Genomic DNA, 26,414 nt, shown 5'->3' with positions numbered 1-26,414 from the left:
TTTGAGTGTGGAAATCATCAAATTCTTGATGGAAATCCATTAATTTAAGGTCTAAGGGTCAATTACCCTGATAGGGGACATTTTTCCCCAAGTTTTTGAGCATATTTCCAATGACCCGTGATTTTCCCCATTCAAAATCCCGATGAGGAGCATTTTTCCCCAACTGTCTTGACATTTGTCCCGATGGACCACATTTTTCCACTAGGGAGTCCAAATTTTGTCTAAGTGTTGGAAATTATCCTAATGACCCATTTTTTTCCCTAGGGATGAAGTATGAAGTTTTATGGGGATGAAATTGACTATCCTGATGGAGGTTGATTTTCCCCAAGTCAGTTCACGAGCAAATTTGATGGAATTTAGTGCGGATAATTGCCCTGATGATGGCGAATTTCCCCAAAATGTGTTTTGTGATCAAAATTGATCTGGATTGATTTTCCCCAAAAGGTGGATTTTGACTTAATGAGCTAAATGACAAGATCTTTATGTATCCAGATGGGGGTCAATTTTCCCCAAATGCCAATTGTGATGACTTATGATGATTTTAAATGTGGATTTTTATGTAGACATGGGGCGATTTTCCCCAATTGGCTAAATTTGATAAAGTTGAATGATTTTAAATGTGTTAATGAATTTAGATCAGAGATAGAGAATACAATAGTCTCGTAATATTTTGTGAGGATAGACTTTAATAAGATCACTGCAATGAATATGTTTTACCTCCGATGTGTATATATATATATAACTCTAACAATTAATCTTCTATGATAATATCAATAGCTTGCTGGTTCGTGAAACTGCCACAGTTATTGGTTTTGGTTCACAGCAAGTGTCGATGCCTATAAATAAAAGGATGAAGAGTCATGCCCCTACGTAGAGTCATTTATGCCACGTAGAGTCATGACCCTACGGGGACATGACCCTTCATTCAATGTTGTTATATATTACTTGCTTCAATCCAAATGAAGCTATATCCTTAACACTCCCTCTTAGCAAAAGAGGATTGAATTTCATAATTAAGTTTTAAGGAACAAAATTCTAGATATACACATTTATTTGACATGATCATTCACTTAGTAACACTTACTGGTGAAATACTTCATATCTCAGAGAGATATGGATTATCTGATATCCAGCACTCTGGGACAACAACTACTTGAAGTCTTATCAGATTACAACCTTGATTCTAGTGACAATTGTAACATTGTCATTATCACAGGTGAAATAATTTTAGTATCATGATATCCGACACATTCCGGGACAGAAAATTAATGTAGTCAATCATGATATGATTGTTATCATAATTTCCAACATATTTCGGAACAATCATTTAATGATAACAATTCAGTAACTCATCATAGCAAATTTAGTATCAAGATTTCTGGCACATTCCGGGACAACAACTTAATGTAGTCAATCTTGATAACAGATCAGGCTATTGTGAAAGTCGTCACCTTACAATAGCGATCTTACACTTACATCACATGAAAGGTCGTCACCTTCCATGACATAACACATACATGCAATATTGCATTCAAGATATTCATGAATATATCAATTACATATGATTAAGATTAATATCAAAAATTTCCATTATAATTTAGTCATACCAAGTTTACCTCTAAAGTACTCCACTTTCAACTTTGCAAGAGGTTTGGTGAATATGTCGGCACTTTGCTCTTCATTGCTGATGTAGGTCAATTTGATGATATCTCTATCTACCATATCTCTTATGTAATGGTATGGGATTTCTATATGCTTGGATCGATTATGAAAAACCGGATTTACAGAAAGTTTGATGCAGCTTTGATTATCACAGTGAATCACAGTGGGGTTTAGCGGCTTCCCAAATAGTTCTACTAGCAATTTCCTTAACCATACTGCCTCGTGTGCTCCCATGGAGGCAGCCATATATTCGGCTTCAGTGGAACTCTGAGCAACTGCTGACTGTTTTTTGTGTAATATCCCAGTTATTTTTATTTTTTTGATTTTTAAGGCCAACAATAAACATCAACAAGAAATTAACCCATTAAGGTTAGAAATCATAAACTGAAACATGCTAGGAAAGTAACCCTTCCACTTTCTGATCACCAAGTGCCCAATGTGGAAAGGTGAGAGCATACGGTGTTGAGGGGATCATTAGCTTAAGAAACTGAAATACAATGCAATGCTTGGGTGGCAAGCCAACCCCTTCCTCTTATCCAGCAGGAAAACAAGGAAACTTGGCGGTGAACCAGCCAAGTGAGATTCACAAAATAAGAATCACTCAATCACAATATTTCAGCGAGAGGACTGCAATTACATAACAACCTCAACTCGACCACTTATGCAGTGGGAGGACCATTACACATAACTATCACTCGACCACTTATGCATTGGGAGGACTGAAATTACAAATTTGCTTGATAGTAGGCGGCAAACCAGCCTCTTCCACTTTTTCAGTGGGATGAGAATTACAAAGCAGAATTGGTTAGTAGTACTACTACTTAACCTTACAAAAATAGAGATAAGAGAAGGAGAGTAATGCAGATTATCACCATAAGAACATGAATTTCTGCTAAAACCAATCTCAGGCCGGAATTACGAATCAACAGCTTATGAAAATACTAAAAAGCTCATAACTCCCTCAATATACATCCAAATCACTTCAAACCAGTCCCAAACCCACAATATATCAAGTGCAACAACAACTAACCAAAACCATGTTACCAAAAACCCCTCATTAATTTGGCACACATCCCAATGCAAACAAAAAACCACGCTAAGCCTGGGAATTTCGATTTAGGTTAGAAAATTCAAAACTTAAACAAACATGCTATAAACTCACAAAGTATATCGCCAATGCTAGGAAGGAAGAAAGAGATGATACCCATAACCGTCAGTCGCTTCAGCAAAGAGGTATGATCGAAAAGGTACTTCAGCCACAGGGAAACCAGCAAGTCTCCAAAATCACTTCAACACCAAAAATGTCTAAGGCAAGCTCTGAGAATGTAGTAGAATACAACACGCAACTAGGTACTATGTTTCAAGTACGAAACCGGGAAGCACTAGGGAGACACACTCCGAAGCCTCAAGTTTCCCGTCACCAAACCGGCAGCATAACATTACAATTTTTCAAGATCCTGAAAAGGAAGCCCAAGGCTCTTATTTATAACTTCTCACCAACAAAATTCAAATGCAAATTCCTCCAAACTCCACTTCCTTCATTTGCATTCCATTTCACCTTCATGTGGACCCAAGTGTAGCGCTATTTTCAAGAGTCAAACTTCACGCCAAAGGTATGGACCCACGTTAACCACTTTGGCAAAAATTAGAGATGCAATATAAAAATAATACTCCTCTAAATAATTTTGACATCCCTTAATACAAATGAATTTCGCCAAAATTAGGAGATAATAGACATTAATCCCAAACTCCATAAATCAGTAGCAATTAATCAGATTATTTAAACCTTAGGATAAGGAAATAATATTTAATTGTGTCACATATGACTCCCGTACTGATTACTGTCAGAACCAGGATGAAACTGAGCCAGGAAGACCACTGAACTGCTGCAGGATCAAGACCCTATCCACTGCCAGAAATAGAATTATGCCATACTGCTACTTACCAAAAATAGTAAGTCAAGAACTAATGCTTCGAAAAGCATGATCTTCGCACCCAATGACAGAGCATGGAGAGCTCAGTAGGATAGTATCACCATAGCCATTCCCTAACTTACTAAAAATAGTAAGTCCTCGCTTCATCAATGCTGGACCCTCATTCTTCATTCCACCTAGCCTACGGGTCTCAGGAATAGGCTAATTGACCACTGGAAGGTCATCAATGAGAAGGGGACATTACATTCTGCTAAACCAGGATATCATAGCTGATCCAAGACTAAAGCAACACCCTGTTGTACTTTTATGATCAATTTAACTTCCTACCTAGTCGGAATTAGAATACCCTTGGAGTTGTATCTCAACATTTTTATACTTCAGGCCAAGTCCAACAGTGCCACGCAAGTATCTCAGAATATGCTTAGCAGCCATTAGGTGAATCTTCTTAGGTTCACACATGAAATGACTTAACACATTGGTAGCATAACAAATATCAGAGCGAGTGTTTACCAGGTACATAAGAGATCCAATAATTTGTCTATAGGATGTAGGATCTGTAGGTTCTGAATCTACTGCTTCACTTTTGAGCTTATGAAGATTTGTTTCCATTGGAATGGATAGAGGCTTACAATCTATCATACCAAATCTGGTCAGGATATCAGTGGTGTATTTTCCTTGATTAAGGAAAATATAATTCTCTTTTTGCCATACTTCTAGGCCCAGAAAATAGTGTAGTAGACCTAGATCCTTCATATTGAATTCAGCCACAAGATCTTGTTTGCATTTTGCAATGAGGCGATCTTCCCTTGTTATCAACAAGTCATCAACATAGAGAACAAGTATTAACATGTCACCATCCAATATTTTGAAGTATATGTTAGAGTCTGCTTCATTTTTGGAATATCCTAGTTTGGAGAGATAACTATCTATCCTTCCATACCATGCCCTGGGAGCTTGCTTAAGGCCGTAGAGAGCTTTTTTTAGTCTACACACATAGATATTTCTATCATATGTAGCAAAGCCTTCAGGTTGTTCTATATATACTTCTTCCTCAATAACACCATTCAAAAATGCGGTCTTCACGTCCATTTGGTGTATCTTCCACCCTTTGGAAGCTGCAATGGCAATGATGGTTCTTACAGAAGTATATCGGGCAAGTGGAGCAAATGTCTCTTCATAATCAATTCTAGCCTTTTGAGAGAACCCCCTGGCAACGAATCTGGCTTTGTGTTTTTCAATACTACCATCTGGTGCATATTTGATTTTGAATAACCACTTTGATGAGACAACTGATTTGTCTTTTGGTCTAGGTACAATGTCCCAGACATCATTTTTTAAGATAGATTGGTATTCCTCAATCATTGCATCTTTCCGAGCTTGACGTGTTAAAGCCTCTTCAACATTTGATGGTTCGGATTTTGTAAGTTCGGTCATGAGGGCAACATAGCATGATTGACTTCTTGTTTTCTTATTCTCTTTGAAGATTTCGTCGGGTTCCACATTATTTTCTTCAATCATCTTTTTTGCCCATAGTGGTCTTTTCTTGTTGTTAGGATTTTCAGTATTCTCGAAATTAGGTGATTGAAGTTCATGATTTTCTATGCTATTCTCCCTCTGATTTTCAATTGTAGGATTTTCATCTGATTCTGCGGTTAGATCATCTTCTGCACTTAGAGATAGTTTATAAGCAACATCTTCTTCAAATTTGACATCTCTACTATTTCAATGGATCTTCGTCCTAGAATATAGACTCTGTATCCTTTAGTGGTTTCACTGTAGCCAACAAATATGCCTTTCCTCCCAGAGGGTTCTAGTTTGGTTCTCTTTTCTTTAGGAACGTGAATATACATGTGGCAACCAAAGATTCTTAGATGGCTTAAATCTGGTTTATTTCCTGTAAAGGCTTCTTCAGGTGTTATATTCTCTAGGATTGCATGAGGGCATTTGTTTTGAATGTATGTACACAACTGTATTTGAGGCTTCAGCCCAAAATGAGATATGTAGATTTTGATCATGCATCATGGCTTTAGCAGCTTCGATGATGGTTCTGTTTTTTCTTTCTGCAACTCCATTTTGTTGAGGATTATAAGGTACAGTACACTCCCTCTTAATCCCAACAGAAATGCAGAATTCTTTAAAATTTTCAGAGATGTATTCACCCCCATTATTTGATCTTAGAGTCGTTATTTTCTTCCCAGTTTGATTTTCCACTAGGGCCTTAAATTTTTTAAATTTCAATCACTTCTTTTGATTCTTTGAGTTTTATCATTTATGAAATAGATCCAAGTTTTCCTAGAGTAATCATCAACAAATATCACGTAATACAAGAATCCCCCTAGTGATGGTAATGACATTGGACCACACAAATCAGTGTGGGCAAGTTCTAGTACAAATTTTGATTTGTATTCACTTGAGGGAAAGGACCCTTTTGAGTTCTTCCCTAGAGCACATCCTTTACAAGTTCCAACATGATCAGATTTTAGATTGGGTATTCCTGTGGTAATTTTTCCTATAGAAGGTAAGGCACTAAATCGAAGATGTCCTAATCTTCTATGCCAAATTTCATTAGAGTTTGATACTTCATGATTTAGTGCTTGTTTTTGAGTATTACATAATTTGTATAAACCACCATCTCTAGATCCTATAGGAATAGCATTCTTTATGTTAGAGTTTTTAGGCCAGAGTAGAACTTTATCTTCATGGAAGGTGACACGATATCCTTGATTAGCTAGTCCTGAAATAGAGACCAAATTCCTTTTGATACCTAGTACAAAGAGAACATCTTTCAATTGTAATGTAACTTCTGTTCTTAATTGAATTGAGCAGGTCCCAATTCCTTTCACTGGATAGGTAGAATTGTCTCCTATTGTAACTTCTTCATTTGAGTGGCCTTCAAAGGTTTCGAATTGATCTGTAAAACCGGTTATGTGTCGAAATGCTCCATTGTCGATTATCCACATATGTTTGTTTGAGTTTAGTTTGCTTGATAAGGCTAAGAAAAATAGAGGATTCTCTACTTCCTTGACTTCAGCTATGGTTGCTTGAGCTTTCTTTCTTTCTGGGCAGAACCTGTGAGTGTGTCCAAATTTATCAGACTTGTAGCATTGAATCTTGGAGAAGTCTTTGCTTTTGTGATTATTTCCTCTCTTCTGTTTGAACTTCCTTTTCTTCCCTTTGTTGCTTGTGTTAGCATGTAGTGCTTGAATTTCTCCCCCTTTGTTTGGACCCAATCCTCTTGTGATTAGTCGAGATTCTTCTTGAGTACAATCATTCTTGAGTTGATCAAATTTTGGTAGTGTCGGACGAGCACTAATGCCTTGAATAAAGGATTCCCAACTGGATGGTAATCCCTTAAGTGCTATTAGAGATAGCTCTATATCATCTATATTATTCCCAATAGTTGACAATTGGTCTTTTAATTCTGAAATCCTCATGAAATAGGATGTGATTGTTTCTCCTTTGTTCATGTAGATATGCATTAATTGCTGTTTTAAAGTGAGCAATCTGCTTGCATTATTTATTTCATAAGAGTTTTGAATGGTCTTGAACATATCATAAGCTGTAGTTAGTTTTGAGATGGTTGGGAGAATGTGATCTTTAACAACATCAATTATGATTTTCTTAGCCTTGTTGTTGTGTCTTTTCCAGGTTGTTTTCTCTGGCTCGTCTTCGGGCATCTTAGTATCTTCTTCTATGTATGCATCTAGTTCGAGTTCTTGAAGAATTGCTGTTATTCGAATTCTCCATGAGACGAAGTTGGATGCACCTTCGAGTCTATCCTTCACTCTAACACTGTTCACCATGATTGATTTTCCTTTGATTCTGAGTGCAAGTCAGAATTTTTTTTAGAAAAGAGGTGTCACTATTTTATTATTTCTCTACCAACGTGGCTCTAATACCATGTTAAGGAATTTAGATTAGAGATAGAGAATACAATAGTCTGGTAATATGTAGTGAGGATAGACTTTAATAAGATCACTGCAATGAATATGTTTTACCTCTGATGTGTATATATATATATAACTTTAACTATTAATCTTCTATGATAATATCAACAACTTGTTGGTTCGTGAAACTGCCATAGTTATTGGTTTTGGTTCACAGCAAGTGTCGATGCCTATAAATAAAAGGATGAAGAGTCATGTCCACGTAGGGGCATGACTTCTACGTGGCTTATGCCACGTAGAGTCATGACCCTACGGGGACATGACCCTTCATTCAATGCTGTTATATATTACTTGCTTCAATCCGAATGAAGCTATATCCTTAACAAAATGCAAATGTGATTGGAATTTAATTGTTTTTGCCTTGGTGATGATTATTTAATAATCAAAACAATTATTTAACGCTAGGAACAATCATTTAATGATTAAAATATTTTTTTCCTAAGGCAAATCGATTTTCCTAGGTTGTTATAAAGGCAAAGTGTTATCCCACATTGCTTGTGTGGTGATGTGTTGAGGTGAAAACAAGTTTAAAAGGGGCTTGCCAACATTATAATAATATTATAAGTGGCTGATGTGACAGTTAAAGTGACAGATTGGAGAGTTTCCAGCTGGGTGATTTTGCCTTAGTGTCCATTGGACACCATTTTTCTGAGCTGGAGTTGTAGATTGGAGGGCGATTTTATGCAATTACACCTTAGCGCCCCATTGAAGAAGGAGGTTACAACGATTTTGAGCGGCTAATTAAGCCACATTTAGCGATTTTATGAGGTGGCACCATGATTGGGGAGGCCATGATTTAGCTTGGTGGCTGGTTGCTTCCCTTTGTGGGGGCGATTTCATTGTTTGTTGAGCGCCATTGTTACTGGGAGGCTTTTACTGTGATCAGATCTGAACTTTTCACCATTGCTGGAAGTTGTATTGACACCATGGTTGGCTGAAGTGTGCATTCTTAGACTCATTTTTTCCATTTCCAGCCACTTCCACACTTAGGCGATTTTGTTTGCGAGCCTTTTTGGAGAGTTTTCTAAGCATTTTCTTAAGTACACCATTGCTGGTGTAGGTCTGGAACTCCATCTGCAGGTTGTCTTGAGACAAATTTTCATTTCCAGCTACCTCCATACTAGGGCGATTTCATTTGTGCATCATTTTTTGGGAAGTTTGGGGGCATTTTCTGAGTGCACCATTGTTGATACTGTCTGAAACTCCATTGTTTCAGGGTGTCTTTAGACTTAGATTCTTATTCCAGCCCTCTACTTGCGCCCAACTTTGATCATTCTAACCTTGGGGAGGTAAAATTCGTCAAATATGAACATTTCCTATGGCTGCAACCTCTTCAAATGACTGATTTATGAATGTTGCAGGTTGTCTTCAGACTTTGTGCAGCCATTGTTGACCTTGGAAGAGTGTCTTTAGACATTGAGAATTGAAAATTAGACCTTTTACTCACCTTTTCCAAGTAAAATTTGACTTTTGGTATACTCTTTTGACTTCATTTTTACAATTTTCTGAGTATACTGAGTTGTCTTCAGACAGTTTTTACAATTAGATCTCATATAGGTCTGAAAGCGAGGGTTTTATAAGGGTTTTGTACCCTATTTCTATTTTCAGAATTTATGAAGAATATTGTTAGAATTTCTGATTTTCATCCCTAAATTTGTCTAAATCATAAGAAATCAGAATTTATACAATTCTGAAAATAGGTTATTTGGATGTTTTTCCATGATATCGACTTCGAGTTTCCTACAGGGGCCATGTCTAAATCTGAATCGGTGCAAGGAAGGATCAGTTGAAGATAGTTCAAGAGGAATTCTATTTGGAATCACAGTTATCCTCCCGATGGAAGCAGATCATAGATACAAACAGAAATTCCCGAATACGGAGCGGGTGCGACAAAGAATGTTCAGAATGAAGAATCGGCTTCCTTCTCCCCTTTCCGCCAATATCATGAATAGTATAACTATATACCACGCCACTAGGTTTCCTCAATCCATACAGTGAAGTGAACTTATTTTGGAGTGTGCAAAGCATTATGATCCAACTTCTAGGATGATCCGATCACCCAAAGGGGTAACTCTTGCCTACCTTGCCGAAAATGCAATTGCGGAAGTATTTGGAATTCCCAGGAGTGCAGATATGAAAGAAAGAACCAAGGATGAGTATGAGGCCAAGTACAAAATGAAGGCGGATGCATGTATGACAATTGTGAACAAGGAATGGATGATTGAGCCAAGCCCTCACCATTCCAAGGCACCTAAAAGACTTATGTGTACTGACTTCAAGGATGAATACAGTGACCTAATATTCCTGCTCAATCGAGTGATGGGGATGCCTCAGGGTCCCTTGTTCGAAGGATGGATGTTTTATTTTATCCAGGATTGTATAAGAGGAACATTGGTCAATTGGGTCAAGATAATAAGCGACAATCTGAATTTTCAGTTGAGGAATGTGGAAAAGACTAGGTCATTTGGCATGACTTGCTACTTTGTATACCTAATTGCAAGATTTGTCACATACAAGGGATTGATATGCAAAGGCGAAGTCGAGAATGGATCAGGACAATGCAAAAGTTATAAATGTTATCCACAACTTCGTATGCATAGAATTGAAGACTATAGAAGGGTGAACGATGCTTTCACCATGTATATTACAAGAATGTTGCAGGGTGGGATCCACAAACGGTTGTCCAAGGCGGCTACGAAGATAATTGAGAAATATGGATCGTGGTACATATAGTTTCCCACCTTCACATACCTACGGATTCAAGGATTCAGATCCTCACCTTACAAACTTCCTAGGTATCCAACAGACAGAATAATCCTACTTGACGTGGTGAGACAACTTTTGGAATTTGATTTCATCCAGAAGGAGAAGCACAAAACAAGGATAACATTTCCTATTGCAATAGGAAAGACTTTGGAGGTGTGCCACACTGCCTCTATAGCTAGTTTAGTGGTCAATGAGCTTGCATTTTATCGCCTTGGAACTTACAAGAGCAGAGATAGATTTGATCCGCATAAGACTGTTGTAAAGATCAAGGGAGAAAGATTCATAGATAAAGTTGACATAAAGGATTACTGGGCTAATCTCATGGATGAACAAGCAGTAAGGAAGAGAATGTGGTCCAGAACGTCAGTTGATTTCATGAGGAAATGTGAACTTTTTTCCATTCCATATTAGATAGTTGATGATAGTGATCATACTCATCCGCAATATGAAAATGAGGTGAATAGGCCTATCCCTTTGCCTAGTTGGTCATAGCCAGAGGTGGTGGATTTGAATGTGCTTATGAGGGAAGTTATTGATTTCTCCAAGGAGTGGGTAGACAAGTATATGAACAAGATGATAGAAATGGGCGTCGCCTTCACCTATGAGAAAATGAGACAAGAGGGGTCCTTCCTTGAAGAAGAGCAAAGAATAGTCAACGATGCAAGGATACATGCAGATGAGGAGTCATGCTCCTAAACGAAGGAAGGGTATGCCTGGAGAATCAAAAATGAGGGGGAAGGAGACAGTTAGTCAGCAATCAAAGAAGAAGAAACATAAGCCTAGCACTCCTTTACCCACCCCTAGTTCCTCATCAATAAAGGAGATAGATATGCTAAAGAGGAGCGAAGAGTTTGAACAATGCTCCAATATGGTGATTTTGCAAGAAAATATTTAGGAGTCACATGCTACAACAACATTGGCACCGCGACATGAAGATGAAGAGAAGCTAGGATCTCCCATTGTTCAGTTGGAGGTTAGTTTGGGCAACAACGTTTATGATTTGACTAAAGACAAGGAGGAAGATGATGATGTTATCTTAGCGTTGAGGGGACTTGATCAGGAGATGTGTCTTGATGATGGGATGGAGATTTCCACCATTCTCGATTGGTTGCTGCGGAGCATGGAGAAAAGCAAGAAGATGATAGAGGCGCAACCTATTGATGATATTGATAATGTCTTAGCAAAGACAAACAAAGAGAAAGACCCGAAGAAGGCTAAGATATTTTCAAATATAGCTTGAGATGAAACAGGTGTGTGAATTGCACAAGTGGCTATCCCGATGGGTGATGTGACTAAGGATGTGGCTACTCCCATGGATTATCAGATTACTTCGATTGCCCTTGGACAGACTACGAAGACGTAGGAGTTCCAAGAACTCGATTATACGGTCCAGGCGATCAGTGCGAGGTTGGATAGGGAGATTGAGAAGAAGAATATGTATGAGGAAGAGAACATGAAGCTTAAGGAGTATATTGCAGGGATGAGGCACGAAGATCCCACCTTTGTCTTACCTAATGCAGTTGATCGTGGATTTCACTTCGATCATGAGGCAGCGAGGAATACACATATAAAATTTGGGAAGTGGATTGAAGATGTGACAAAGCAGGTAGATGATTTCCTAACTCAATTTGTCTAGGCATTTGACAGGACATCAATGCTCGCATTTAGGATACAATATTTGGAAGGAGTTTGGGATGATTTCCAGCCGATATAGGAGAAGACCATTCCCCACCTCAGAGTGTTGAAGAGAATTCCAATGCCCACGTTGATCCATGAGGGAGTTGTGCATGAGGGAGATATCTATGATTTCCAGGGTTGGTATTGTTCATTGGCCATGCGAAGATCTACCTATGAGCATGCAAGAAAAGATTGTGCAGAGATGGAAGGATTGATTCAAGAAATTCAATCCAAAATCCTTACGTCCATTGAAGAATTGTTAGGGGTAGATGTCAGTGCTTCAAGCGGTCTACACCTAGAAGAGTTGAGAGGAAAGATGAAGTTCATGTACTTTAGGCAGTTGGATTCTTTGAAGAAGAATCAAATTGATGATTTGGTTCCCCTACTGATTCATGTCCATAGTTCGTAGAAGCTTATGCCAGATTGGGAGAGTGTTTTGGATGCTTGTTTCAATGCATTGGATGTGATAGATGCGCAGCAGGAGGCTTTGCCCAACATCACCATGATGGAGATAGATTTAGTTTTGGCCAGATTCTTGGAATATGCTGCTAGAGAGAGGAATGCAGGCCGAAATCTTCTAGAAGATACCTGTTGTGATGTTTTCACACATCACCCCATTGCAAATGGGAACCCCCTACTCTTTAGGTCTTCTTGGTCTTTTGGCTTTGGTTTGTTGGGTCTTTTCGTGGCAATCTCTTTGGTCTCTGTGGTTTGAAAGTGTTGTGGGGTCAATTTGATTAAGTCTGCAAGTCGTTTGAGCAATTTTGGCTAAGTTTGGAACTCTTAGGTCCATTTTAGGGTTTTGCTCTTCAAACTTAGATTTGAGGCCTATCTTTTAGAGTTTTGGAAAAAATGAGCATTGCATTGAAATCAGGACCCTACAAGGAACCTGCACGTGCAATTTGAGAAAATTCTGAGCAGCTTTCTATTTTTAGAAAGTTCCTATTTTTTAGGGATTTCACTACCTCTTGGACTGATCGAATTTTTCCAAAAATCAAACTTACTATTTTTAGCAATTTCTATTTTTAGTAAGTGCTTTCCTGACTTGTTTTGCCCTAATCTTAACATTTTCAAGCACTTACTATTTTGGGAAAGTTGCCCAATCAAAACATGCAATATACTGTTGCCCAACTACTATAGAATCACATGCCATAGGTTAATGAAGTTGCCTAGTTCTCGCATAAATATGGCATTTGAATCTTCCAATATCAACCTGTAGAAATAAAGTCTACCCAACAAATGCAAGAAATAACTATGGTGTCCAAATTTTCTAAAGATTTGATGGCTGCAGTAAGCTTCTGAAAATGTCTCCTCAATTGCTCAAATACAACAGCCTATCGGCTATGGCGTCCAATACAAACTCTCCAACAATTGAACCGCAAAGCACAACTTGAAATTTGCCTTTGAAAAAAACTTCACAAATTTCGATCAATGAAGCTCATGTGAATTTTGATCAATGAAGCTCAATTTGAATTTTGATCAATGAAGCTCAATGTGAATTTTGAAGTGATTCCACCCAAATTGGCTGAAATGGGTTTTCGTCCAATCAACCAAGAACCCAAGGGTTTTCATCCTAGGGCTTGTTGAACCTACAAACACAAGCTCTCAAAGAAACTCTTAGGAACATAACATGTCAAGGATGAGAAAATGACTTTGCCTTCACCTCCTTTTGAAGGCCCAGAAGAATTCTCTAGACGAATATGATTTAATCTCTTTTAAAGGTTCTACAAGAAAAACTTTATTTAATAAAGTGATTAAATAAATTTTATTTATTTTTCACTCAAGTCAATTAAATTAATTAAAATAAAGTTATCCTTAAGATTTACTTTATTGGAACAACTTTAAAATAATTAATTCAATTTATTCCCTTATAATCTCCCACCTTTGCCTATGGAAATAAAAATAGGCTAGAGAACTCCGCTGGATGATCACTTGAAAAAAGGGGACATTACATAAAAGCATGTTAATTATTTTCTGTGGGCGTATCTTTATCATATGTTTGTTGTCACAAAGCTTGCTTGTGTGGATATTTTTTCTAGTTATTGAACATCTCTAGGGTTGTATTGTAATTTAATAACTAAACCTCTAGATCCTTTTGGTTTAGTCATCATTAGTGGGGGTATTAGAATTTTAGTTTAATTTTATAATAAATTGTGTGTGTACTCTTTTCTATTTTTCATATTTAACTACTTTCTAGTTTTACCATTTGATAGAATAATATAATGCAATGCTCTCAACCTAAGAATGCATGCTATTTCCTCTCAATCTAATTGTTTGGTTTTTACCAACGAGTATTGTTCTTTGTAGCTCTCTATATCCTACTCTATTTTCTCTTGTCACCCAAGACTTTAGAAAAAAATTTCCATTAGATGTTAATTGTGTCTCATTGTATGGAATTGTATGCTCTATTTGCAACTGTTCTCCTTGGTTACATATTTATTTTTATTGTCATTATCTCTTTATCTGTATTAAAACTCAATATGGGATGCCTTAACAAGGGATAAATTGAAATATTGTTTTCAAATGATCTTTTGCAGACTTTATTGTCTGACAACATCAATTCAAACATGCTTGAAAAATCGCTACAGCAGGTAAGCAGTTTTTGCTTAGTTTGATATTATATGTGTTTATGTATGCATGTGATGCGTAGACATACATAGATATGCCTGTAGATATATGGGCACTTTCTAGTGTTGATATAATTTATTTGAATTCTGCTCAATTTGAGGTGATTGGATTCCACTCTTTTTAAATTTATTTTTCAATATTTAATATTTGCATTCAATGATTCTTATATTTTCTTTAATCATGGTTTCTGTATGAGATATTTTTAGTCCAAACATTAAAGATTTGTTCTTATCTTCTAAAACTTTTACAAACTTGATATGTTTGCAGGTTCAATCCAAACACATGAACCCAAAGATATTTCAATACAATATTTTTGCACAGGCAAAGCAAGAGAGGCAGCATATTGTCCTTCCTGAGGTATTTTGTAATTATGAACTAAATATATTGATTTTTACATCTTAGGCTAGAAAGTTATGTATGTTTTTCCCAAAGCTTGAGGACTTGGACTCGCCACGGACTCGACAGCCCAAAAATTGGACTCGGACTCGGACTCAGCAAAAACTCGGGAAAGGACTCGACAACAAAAAAACTGCAGTTTTACAAAAAAACCAAAAAGAAATTAATGCATTTAGAGAACATAAGAGCCATAATTGAAACATTACACATGTCATATGATCTCCAAACACTCAATATTTGAAATTTCATCATTCATACTCATAGTTTCAAAGTTTAAAATGTGTAACAGCAGCATAAGTTTATAAGTGTTTACAGAATTACATATAATGATATGTTCAAATGTGAAAAACAACAAACTAAAGAGAAGACTACATCTTCCTCTTTGCTTTCCTTATATAGCTCAATTTTTCAGGCCTTGAGCTAGTAGTAGTAGCAGTAGGTGTTAAGGTACTTAAATGGTCAGATGATTCTTCTTCAAAATCAAAGTCCTCATCTTCGTCCTCATCTTCATCCTCCTCCATTTCATCCAATCCTGTTGCTTCCGCTTCTTGAGATGCTCCTCTCTCTATATCTACAAGATCTTCTTCCGTAAGGAGGACATCATCACCATCATTTTGTTCATTGATGGTCCAATCACCATATGGATCAATTTCATCCAAGTCAATGGCCTCATGTGAAACACCCTCCACCTTTCTAGTGCGAAGGCGAAGGTTGTACCAAACGAAGACAAGATCATTGAGGCACTTTTGTGTCAACCTATTTCTCTTCGTTGTGTGAATGCTCTCAAATAAACTCCAATTCCGTTCACACCCAAAAGCACTACATGGCTGGGACAAAACATGGATGGCTATCTTTTGAAGATGAGGCGTGCCAGTACCATAATTCTCCCACCATAAATCTACAAAAAACATTTAGAAATATTAAAATTGAGAAAAATATGTAACAATCAAGTTTCTAGTTTTTTCCTTGTAGCATTGAACTAAATTTTTTACCTGGTTGTTGTTTTCCTCTCATATCAATTGCTTGTTGTGAAAAGAAGAGTCTCCCCTCTGCACCCTTGTAGATCTTGAACAATGAATATTTCCAAATTCATAAATAGATAGTCAAACTCAACAATGAACATTTCCAAATTCATAAATAAAGATATAGCAAATGTCAAATCTCACCTCCAACTCATCAAAAACCTTGTCTCTAAACTCAGGATCAGGTGTCATCTTATCAATGCATGCAACAACATCTGCCATGACCTCCTCATCAGCCCTAAATGAATCAGAGAAGTAGAATTTCGGGTTCAAGAAGTAGGCAAAGCCATGTATTGGTTGGTGGAGTTGGTTTGTCTACCTACGATCAATGATGCGCTAAAGGATTTCACATTTTCTTGTATTTCCGCCATAGTAATGTGAAATGGCCTCTTTGACCCTATCCATGGCCTCATAAATGAAACCCATTGGCATGCCCTCTCCATCCACCATATGAAGAACCCTTACCAAAGGTTCTGTCACCTAAAAAAATGAAACATGTAATGTCCCCATTTTTTGTGGCAGAATAATTTAATTAATTAAGTTGTCCCAATTAATGATATTTCTTATGGATAGCTTAATTAATAATTATAATTAAAAATATTAAGTTAATTATTTACAAAGTTATCAAATAAATAAAAATTAAAAGGTGACTCTATATTTAATTAATTAATAAAGCGACTTAAATAAATATTATATCATAAAGTCACTTAAGTGAAATAATATTATTTTAATATTATTCCTAGAAGCTTTGGGAGATGAACTGAAAAAGTATAAAAGGAGATCTAGTTAAGCTTCTAAGCAGCCAGGAATTGATATTTGTATTGATTGAGTTTTGTGAGCCAAGGGTTTTTGCAGATCTATTTGTCTTTGGGAACGAAAACTCCCATTGATAGCATAACTGAGGGAGTGAAAGATCTCTTGAAGGGTTGCATTTGCGGAGGTGATACCTTAGTCATCTCTTTTGTGCTTAATTTGTGGCCAAAGGCCAATTTGCTAAGATTCGATTTTGGAGGAATCAAATGGAGACATGATGGTGTGGAAGACTTCATTGATTGTGCTACATTAATGCTGATTACACCTTCTTGTTCACTGAGTTTTATCTGAGTCATTTTCAGACCTGCCATGGCTGGGGGAAACTCACGATTTTTCTTATAGAAGTCCACTTTGGCATCGACTTCACTTCCTAATTGGAGTGCTCCTCTCCTAAGGTGGCATCGATGGTATTTAAAGCAAGGAAGGGAACTTAAGAGCTGCAAATTATCTATTCTGATCTGCAGTGGAGTCACTTTCAGATTTTTCAACAGCTAAAGGACAAGACCACATTTTTGCTCACACTGGCCTATGAATGCAGCATTTCATCTTCCAGCCTGGGCGCTTCCTTTGTGAGGGAATTTAGATGGGTTTGATGCTTAGAAGGGGACAAATGAGCTGTTACTAATTGATAACTGTCTGCAGGAAATTCAGAACAGGGGCGGCTATGATGAGGGGCACGATTTTGGCTTAAAGAGGTCTCTTTTGGTGGCTATTGCTTGCTTCTTCAACTCCAACATTGGGCGATCCATTTTCCAGTCTTATAACAGCAGGCGATATTACAAAACAAATTTTAAATTAGTACAAAATTAACCCCTAAAAAAGAACAGCAAATAGATTGTCTTGCATAAAGTTTATGTTTGTGTTTGTTACTTACCCCAATCAACTCCTCTCCACTTTTGGTGAACCCTTCATCAAAAACAATGCTTACAATTTTCTCTGCTTCAGCTCTTTTGGAGTATGCAGACTCCAACCAAGCATCAGACACAAACATTTGCTTAAGATGAGGAATGGCACCAAGAATGCTCTGCAAAGTGAGGAAGTGGCTAGCAAATCGTATCACTCCAGGTCACACAAGGTCCTTGCCATTTGTGTGTTTTCTCATCAAAGCAAGGACCCAAGTATGGTTGTAGATGAATTTGGTGACATTTTTTTGCATCTTCAACCACCCTTTTCACCCATCCAATCTTCCAAATGTCCTCTAACAACAAGTTCAAGCAATGTGTAGCACAAGGACTCCATGTAATTGTAGGATGCCTCTCCATAAGCATTCTACTTGTAGCTACATATGCAACTATGTTGCCCGTGATAATTTGGACAACATTCTCAACTCCAACTTCTTGGATCACCCCATACAATAGATTACACAAAGTTTTTGCATTTTTTATTTCATTTAAGGCATCAATAGACTTTAGGAATACCATTGCACCATTTGAAGCCACCAAGAAGTTGAGTAGAGTCCTATTCCTTCCATCTGTCCATCCATCCTATAAAATGTTGCATCCTTTTCTCCTCCAAAATCTTTTTTGTTCATCAACCACAACTTGTGTATTTTGGACAGCTTGCTCTAGCAATGGCCCACTAAAGTCTCTACTTGTTGGGGCCTTAAACCCCTTGCTTGTAACTGTAAATGCATTAACCAAACCTTCCCAAAACGCATTGTTCGTTGCATTGAAAGGTAAGTTATTGTGATACCAAAAGTTTGTTGCTGCTATCCTTGCTTGCTCATGTTTCTCTCTATTCCATCATGTACCTTCAAGTGAAGGTTGTGCTCCTGGAACATTGTGTGGAACAAAGTAATTAGGGTCTGATCTAAGAGGAGTCTCACTAGCCTCACCCTCATTGTCACCAAAAGATGAAAGTGGTTGACGTAAACTTGGGCTTCCAGGACCAAGGGGACCTGAAGTGGATAGTGTGGGATCCATTGCATATGCTATGGCTTCTTTCGTTTTTTGCCTCTCTTCCTTTTGCATATCATACTCAGCAAGAAGGACCTTCATCTCTCTAATAATCTCCGGAGTAGTTTTGTCACATTTCTCCACATTTTGTCCAGGTATTTGTGCAAGGTGGTATATTAATCTATCGATTCCACCAGTCATCCATTTGCCACATTCGGTACAAGTGACCTCTCCCTTTTTGTTTCTTGGTATCTGTTGTGCAAATCGCACACCCATCCCCGTCTTGGACAGGGACCCCCCCCCGGTTTGTGCCTTTCTGTCTTTGCGGAAGAGGAGGGGGATATGAAGGGTCAAGTTGGTGAGTGATGGAGTTTGGAATGTCATCTTGATCTCCAAATGCCCTGAAATTTGGCTAAGTCTGGAATGTCCTGATCCTGAAATTTGACAAAGTCTGGAAAATTGAGGAATCCTCCAAAAACTAGAATTTGCAATATAACTCTTGGATGTCCGAAACCACTCTCAAACATCTTGAAAGTATATATGGAATATAACTTAAAGTATAAGAAACTTATACTTAAATGTTATATTCCATAAAATGATCCTTCGGCGAGATCTTGACAAACTCGCCCAAGTGCCCAAGCTTGCACTTCTTGAGGAAAAAGTTGCAAAAATGCCCATAAGGTCCGAAAATGCTAAAAGTTGCAAAAACTGGCTAGAGGTCTGAAATTGCAAAATGTTGCAAAAAGCCCCCAGAGGTCCGAATTTCACTTAAGTCCTCCAATTTCGGACCCTGGGGCCAAATTCAAAATTTCCCAAAAGGTGCTTTAGGTCCGAAATTACAAAATGTTGCAAAAAGACCCCAGAGGTCCGAATTTCACTTAAGTCCTCCAATTTCGGACCTTGGGGCAAAAACTGGAAAATGTTGAAAGTTGCCAAAAGCCCCTAGAGGTCTGAATTTCACTTAAGTCCTCCAATTCGGACCCTGGGGCCGAAATTTAAAATGCTTGGAAAGTTGCAAAAAGCCCCCAGAGGTCCAAATTTCACTTAAAGCGTCCAATTTCGGACCCTGAGGCCGAAATTTAAAAATGTGGAAAAGTTACAAAAGCCCCCAGAGGTTCGAATTTCACTTAAAGCGTCCAATTTCGGACCCTGGGGCCGAAATTCAAAGTTGTATAAATTTGCAAAAAGGTGGTCTAGGTCCGAAAATGCCTCCAGTTCGCTAAAAACATCTAAACACTCTGAAATTTGTGAAAAGGGGCTAAATGTCCGAAATTTACCTTGAATTTTCGAAAAGGTGGTTAAGGTCCGAAGTTTTTAAAAGAATTTGCAAAGCATGTTAAAAGTCCGAAATTCATAGAAATTGAAGAAAGTGCCTTAGGGTCCGAAGTTTTCTTTAGAATTGCAAAAAGTGTTCAATGGTTCGAAAATTACCCCTCGACTTGCAAAACTCCCTAGGCTCCGAAATATCTCCAATCGCAAAAGGCGTTCATGGTTTGAAGTTTGTTTTAAATTGGCAAAAATCGTGAAAACTCCGAAGTTCTGGTAAAAATGCCAAAATCACAAAGGGCGCCCAATGGTCCGAAGTTCGCCCTTAGGGTTAGAAAACGCAGTTTAAAGTTTGCAAAACAGCGCCATATCTCCGAAATCCAGAAAGGGGATGAGTGTTAGGATTTTAAAATTTGTAGGACCTCCTCAAACCTCTAGTATCGCGCTATAAGAAGTTTTCAAAACGCCATAAACCCATTCGAAACGCCCAAGACTCCAAAGGTAAAATCACGTAGAAGTAAATCGCCCAAACACTATCAAGACCAAGGATCAAATTTCACATTCGAAGAGAAAGGAGAAGCATTTTCAAGATACATCTCACAAAGAGCTTCTCAAGCCAGACGTTGTAATTAAATTTAATATTCATTAAATTAATTAATTAATTTCAAATTAATTTAATGAAGTGAAATTGATCATTCGCAGGTCGCAGGACGTCATAGAGAACCGGGAGAAAAACCTGAAACGCAAATTGAAGAAGGATCGCAATCAAGATTGGGAAAAAACAGATGTGCGAACACGCTGTAGGAGTGCGAGAGCAACCAAACATTGGGAACTGTGCCGCTGAACAAAGATGAAGTCCACTGGCGAGATTGAAGACAAAAAGCAAAAGAACACTCAGTTTATGCATTCTCAAGAAAGTGCACAGCTGGATTTAAGTCCAGAAATTCAGTTTTAAAATTGAAACTACTTTATTGTAAACTGCCTATGGGTTCCGCACAAGATATTTTTGTGGATAACTATTCCCAACCACCAAGAAGATTGGATAGACTTGAATTAAAGTCAAATAGTGGCAGGTAGTTGAGATAGTTGCTGGTTGGATAACTGAGAATTTAATGGGCATGGGTTAAGGCTGCTAGCTTTTGGATGGCAAGTTGCAGCCCTTGGATGCAGTCCATCCTAGCCTTTGATTCAAAATTGTAATATCTATAAAAGGCAGAGGCCTTTCTTTTGTAAAGTGTTAGATGGTTAGATAGTTAGATTTAAGAGTTAGAATAGGTTAGATCTTAGCAGTAGCATAGAGATGTTGCAGAAATTGTTGTAATAGGCAGCTGAAATCAATATATAGACATTGAATTGGTGTTTATTGTCTTGTTTTCATCCTGTTTGCATGGTTTTTCTCAGCATTTTAGATAGATCTTTCTATTTTGGGTGTGCAGGTATTTGATAGATTCAGGCTCATACCATTGAGGATATACTGATTGCATATCCTTTTGTATGGTTAACCTGAGCCTTTAATTGTGCTTAGTTCAATTGCAGGTGTCCGTCTGAGCTACGCCAGAATTGGGTGCTTAGCCGTGCGTCTCCAGTCTGAAAATCTTCCAAGTCCCTTTGAAGATTGCACCATTCTTGCAAGGTTGTGAGTTATTCAGGCCAAGCAGGAATTGGTTATGTTGAATCCGTCTACCTGCATACCCATGTTGTTAGTTTTAGATCTCCTAACCCTTTTTGTTTGCTCTTTATTGCGTAATTCGAGAACCACAGCAGACTAGTTTGTTGGAAATCGTAAGTCCCCCTTGTGTTTCCAGCAAAAACACATCAAACCACTGAGTAGCCCCGCAGTCAAGACCTGACAAAAGAAACCTTGAGGTTGTCCCCTTTGATCAAACCAAAAACAGCATTAGGGACTTCCTTATCTCAAGAGAGGATAGGATACTCAACTGGTTATTCTATTCTGTGTTGGCCGTATGGAGTTTGCAGCAATGCGATTTCAGACACGTCAACAGAATTGGCGTTAGGAGGGCCGGTATGATGAAATGTGTAGACAGCTAAATCCACATCATATCAGTCCACAGTTGTGAGGAGTAACCCTACAGCTTTTTTTTACCCTCCGCACGCAACAAAATTGGGGAGGGCACCTTAATAGTTCCTTGCAGCAAGTTGAGTCTAATCGACCTTTTAAATGCTATACTTGGGATATGCAAGATCCCTGTTAAACCAGAAAAGCCAAAAAATCAGAAAACTTGAAAATACGAAAAATATTTCCGATTCAGTATGTCGAGTCAGTCATTTCATAAAGACTGTCTGCAGTTCGAAATTTTTCAACTCCAGCAAGAGCTAAGTTTGGAGTTCTATCCAAGGCAGCTGTCTGAATTTGCATCTTCAGCTCATTGCAGAATTCATGACACCACAACACATGATGAATTGAATTGTTTGACATTTTTGTCAAGGGTCGAGCTCGCATTACAGGGGCAGATATTCTTTTGGGATGTCCCCAAACCAGAGGTGACTGTACAGCTGAATATCCCCAGTCCTCCGTCCAGCATCGAATAATTTACAAGATTCAAGAATTTGATTGAGAATCAGTTTGGTCTCGAAGATGAGTTATGCTTGGAGAACGTGCTGTCACCTTAGTGGTGCAGAATTCACCACACCCCACATTCAGAGTTCTCCTGCTCGCTATGCATAGAAGCAGTCAGTCAAGTCAAAGCCCAATTTGGACTACCGGAAGAACCAGAGGAGAGCATCACCAGCAAAGTGTGGAGTGCCTACCTTGCTGCAGACGAGTATAGAAGATCGCAAAATCAATACAGCACCACACCTTCTGACGATGTTAAGTTGGGGCTATCAAGTGCTGAGCAAGATGAACCAATCAAGCAGACCAAGGTAGCAGATGAATTTATTATCCCTGCAACTGATTAGAACAGTTTTCAAGAGGACGATCAAGGGAGCTTTGTGGATCAGCCACAGGTTGAAGAGCAGTTTGCAGAAGCCCCACAAATGGACGATGTAGTCCAAGAGTCCGTCGAGGATGTTTTTGAGAGCCAATCAATCAAAGAGTCTCTGCTGTTTGAGGACTTATTGATACAAGTGCATAAGGCCGCATTGTTCATACAGCCCAAGGATTCACTGACAGATGATGCGCCTCTCTTTCCTGAGTTCGAGTTTGGTTTCAAGACTAATTTTCAGCCTACGCAACCTAATGTGGAATTTGATGCTGATTTGCATACACCAGACACTATCGAGATGCTGCACCACCAATGGCGACCTCCTGATACAACTGCTGAAGCCTTCCCGCCGTACAACCCACCGTACAAAACTCTGCATGACTCGGAAACCTGCCAGTTTGTTTCTTCCCCCCTGCTGTTAATTTTGAAAATTTTCCGTTTAATTTTGAATATTCTGGAAAAACAACCTGTAAATGGATTAACCACGTACCTAATGAACTCCCTCAACTAATAATTTTGCCCAATGTCCTGGTTAAATTCGAGAGTGGCCAACTGAAAATTTTCTTTTCAGAGTATAAAGACAAACCAGCCAAACTGAAAACTGTTCCCACCGCCCTGTTACTGCTGCATATACTGAAAAATCATCATGGATCGGGAACGCATGTATATAGTCCACCTTTTGTACAATCAGTCTCTTCTTGTACATAGTTAGTTTAGGTTTTTGTTCGTTTTCTATTCTTTTAGCTTAGATTTCCTGTTTTCTGCTTTAGTTTTCTTTCTATAGTGTAGGTGTCCTTGCGGAAGGGGTTGTCTCCCTGTCAGTTTTTGAAGGGGTTTGTTTGCTTTTCCCAGCTCTGGTGTACGAAGTCGGGATATTTTTTCCGCCTCATTTCTTGGATGCCGACTTTGGTAGAGCGCCTAATTGACGGTTGCCCCCGTAGTCAGTCCATTTTGGTTTGAGGCTTAGTCAGTCTAAAACTTTAGTTGCTTACTGCGTCTTGTCACCAATGTTGTGATCACTGCGTCTTGTCACCAATGTTGTGATCACTGCACTTTTAAACGCTTAAAAAGGCTTAAGTCTGTCATTTTATCAAAGGGAGGTCACTACAAGTGAAAAAATTCTGAAGCTCTGCTTCAGCGACCACTGTAACGCTCAATCCCACGTAGGCTTCACTGCTTACCAGCCAAGGTGAAAAAGTGAAAATAAAAGAGAAAAATCAAAAGAAAAGAAATTGAAAAGAAAAGAAATATCAAGTTGCTTGGCTTTGGGAATGCAGACACCTTTGCCGATTTTCAACAAGAAAATTTATCGGAAACAGAGCAATCTCTGTGAGCTTACAGGCGATAACTCCGTCGGGGCTATAGACACTTGCTGGCAGCGGGGCTCTATCCAGGTTGCTTTTGGAGTTAGAGTCGCTCTACGTAACTTGCATTAACTAAACAATGATATCTCAACCTTCTTTAGGCTTGAATGATCTTCACTTCATGCACTCGATTTCTCAAGGTTGGTGACTTGATTCAGTTTGTGACCTCATTTTTACTTTGAATTTGTCTTTTGTCATTTGGGTTGTTTTGTGGGGTATATACCAGAGATTCTCGGGTTCGATCCGGATAGTTATCCTTGAAATGTTCAGGAACATTTCCCAGCCGAGTCGCCATTTGTTGTGTGAATCGTACACCCATCCCCGTATTGGATAGGGACCCCCCCGGTTTGTGCCTTTCTGTCTTTGCGGAAGAGGAAGGGGATATGAAGGGTCAAGTTGGTGAGTGAAGGAGTTTGGAATGTCATCTTGATCTCCAAATGCCCTGAAATTTGGCTAAGTCTGGAATGTCCTGATCCTGAAATTTGACTAAGTCTGGAAAACTGAGGAATCCTCCAAAAACTAGAATTTGCAATATAACTCCTGGAGGTCCGAAACCACTCTCAAACATCCTGAAAGTATATATGGAATATAACTTAAAGTATAAGAAAGTTAAATGTTATATTCCATAAAATGATCCTTCGGCGAGATCTTGACAAACTCGCCCAAGTGCCCAAGCTCACAAGTGCCCAAGCTCGCACTTCTTGAGGAAAAAGTTGCAAAAATGCCCATAAGGTCCAAAAATGCTAAAAGTTACAAAAACTGGCTAGAGGTCCGAAATTGCAAAATGTTGCAAAAAGCCCCCAGAGGTCCGAATTTCACTTAAGTCCTCCAATTTCGGACCCTGGGGCCAAATTCAAAATTTCCCAAAAGGTGCTTTAGGTCCGAAATTACAAAATGTTGCAAAAAGATCCCAGAGGTCCGAATTTCACTTAAGTCCTCCAATTTCGAACCCTGGGGCAAAAACTGGAAAATGTTGAAAGTTGCCAAAAGCCCCCAGAGGTCCGAATTTCACTTAAGTCCTCCAATTTTGGACCCTGGGGCCGAAATTTAAAATGCTTGCAAAGTTGCAAAAACCCCCCAGAGGTCCGAGTTTCACTTAAAGCGTCCAATTTTGGACCCTGGGGCCGAAATTCAAAGTTGTATAAATTTGCAAAAAGGTGGTCTAGGTCCGAAAATGCCTCCAGTTCGCTAAAAACATCTAAACACTCCGAAATTTGCGAAAAGGGGCTAAAGGTCCGAAATTTACCTTGAATTTTCGAAAAGGTGGTTAAGGTCCAAAGTTTTTAAAAGAATTTGCAAAGCATGTTAAAAGTTCGAAATTCGTAGAAATTGTAGAAAGTGCCTTAGGGTCCTGTTGACGTGTATTTTATACACAATCATACACAGAATAAAATACCCAAAGGCATCTTATCCTCTCTTGAATAAAGTCGCTAACTACTGAAGATTCGCAAAAAGGATCAATTAGGATGACTCCAATGTTCTTGTAAGTAGGGTCTCTACGTGTGGATAAGCACCAGTGGTCGTTGTGATTTGCTGTGTCATCAAAGGGCCTTACGTTGCCGAAGATTTTGCTAAACTAAACAAGCTTTTTCAAAAAATAACAAAAGAGTAGGGTTTACAAGAGGTCTAATCTAGTCTAACCCTAAGAATGACTTAATGTGGACAAGGCTTGGTAAGATTCTACCAACTTCAATTTTGCCATAAATTAACAACTCAATTGAAATTGATGCGATCTTCTAAGGTAACAAATGATTTTTCAATACATCAAAGATCAAAGATACTACCACGAAGGTACATATCCAAGATACAACAACGATTGAAGGTTAAGTGATTCAAGTATTCTCCAGTCGACCACGCAAGGCGTTCCTACAATCAGCAAGAAGCTAGTGGTTTGGAAAGCGAATCCTACCAAAGATCAAGTCCAACACTTTGTCTTTCGAATTAACACACTACTTTGATTGAGAATGATTCGAGAAAATTGAACAACCATGAAGATAACTAAGAGAATTGCAACAAAACACCATAACTTCAATATTTCATTGATCTCAAAGCCATCATGTACAACAATTGTTTGAATTCTTTCTTCAAAACTCAATCTT

At 38.4% G+C, this 26,414-nt stretch overlaps 1 protein-coding gene across 2 annotated transcripts in view; it reads left to right on the top strand.

Moving 5' to 3' along the window:
• Positions 1 to 26,414, top strand: part of LOC131061425 (uncharacterized) — a 167,592-nt gene that overhangs the window by 78,142 nt on the left and 63,036 nt on the right. For both annotated transcript variants that reach the window (XM_057995088.2, XM_057995089.2), the window contains 2 exons: positions 14,524 to 14,577; positions 14,882 to 14,971. In XM_057995088.2, coding sequence (XP_057851071.2) covers positions 14,524 to 14,577; positions 14,882 to 14,971 — 144 coding nt within the window. The remainder of the gene's footprint in view (positions 1 to 14,523; positions 14,578 to 14,881; positions 14,972 to 26,414) is intronic.

The sequence above is a fragment of the Cryptomeria japonica genome, chromosome 8, assembly GCF_030272615.1.
Source record: "Cryptomeria japonica chromosome 8, Sugi_1.0, whole genome shotgun sequence".
NCBI lineage: Eukaryota > Viridiplantae > Streptophyta > Pinopsida > Cupressales > Cupressaceae > Cryptomeria > Cryptomeria japonica.
This window is presented reverse-complemented; position numbering and strand designations above follow the sequence as displayed.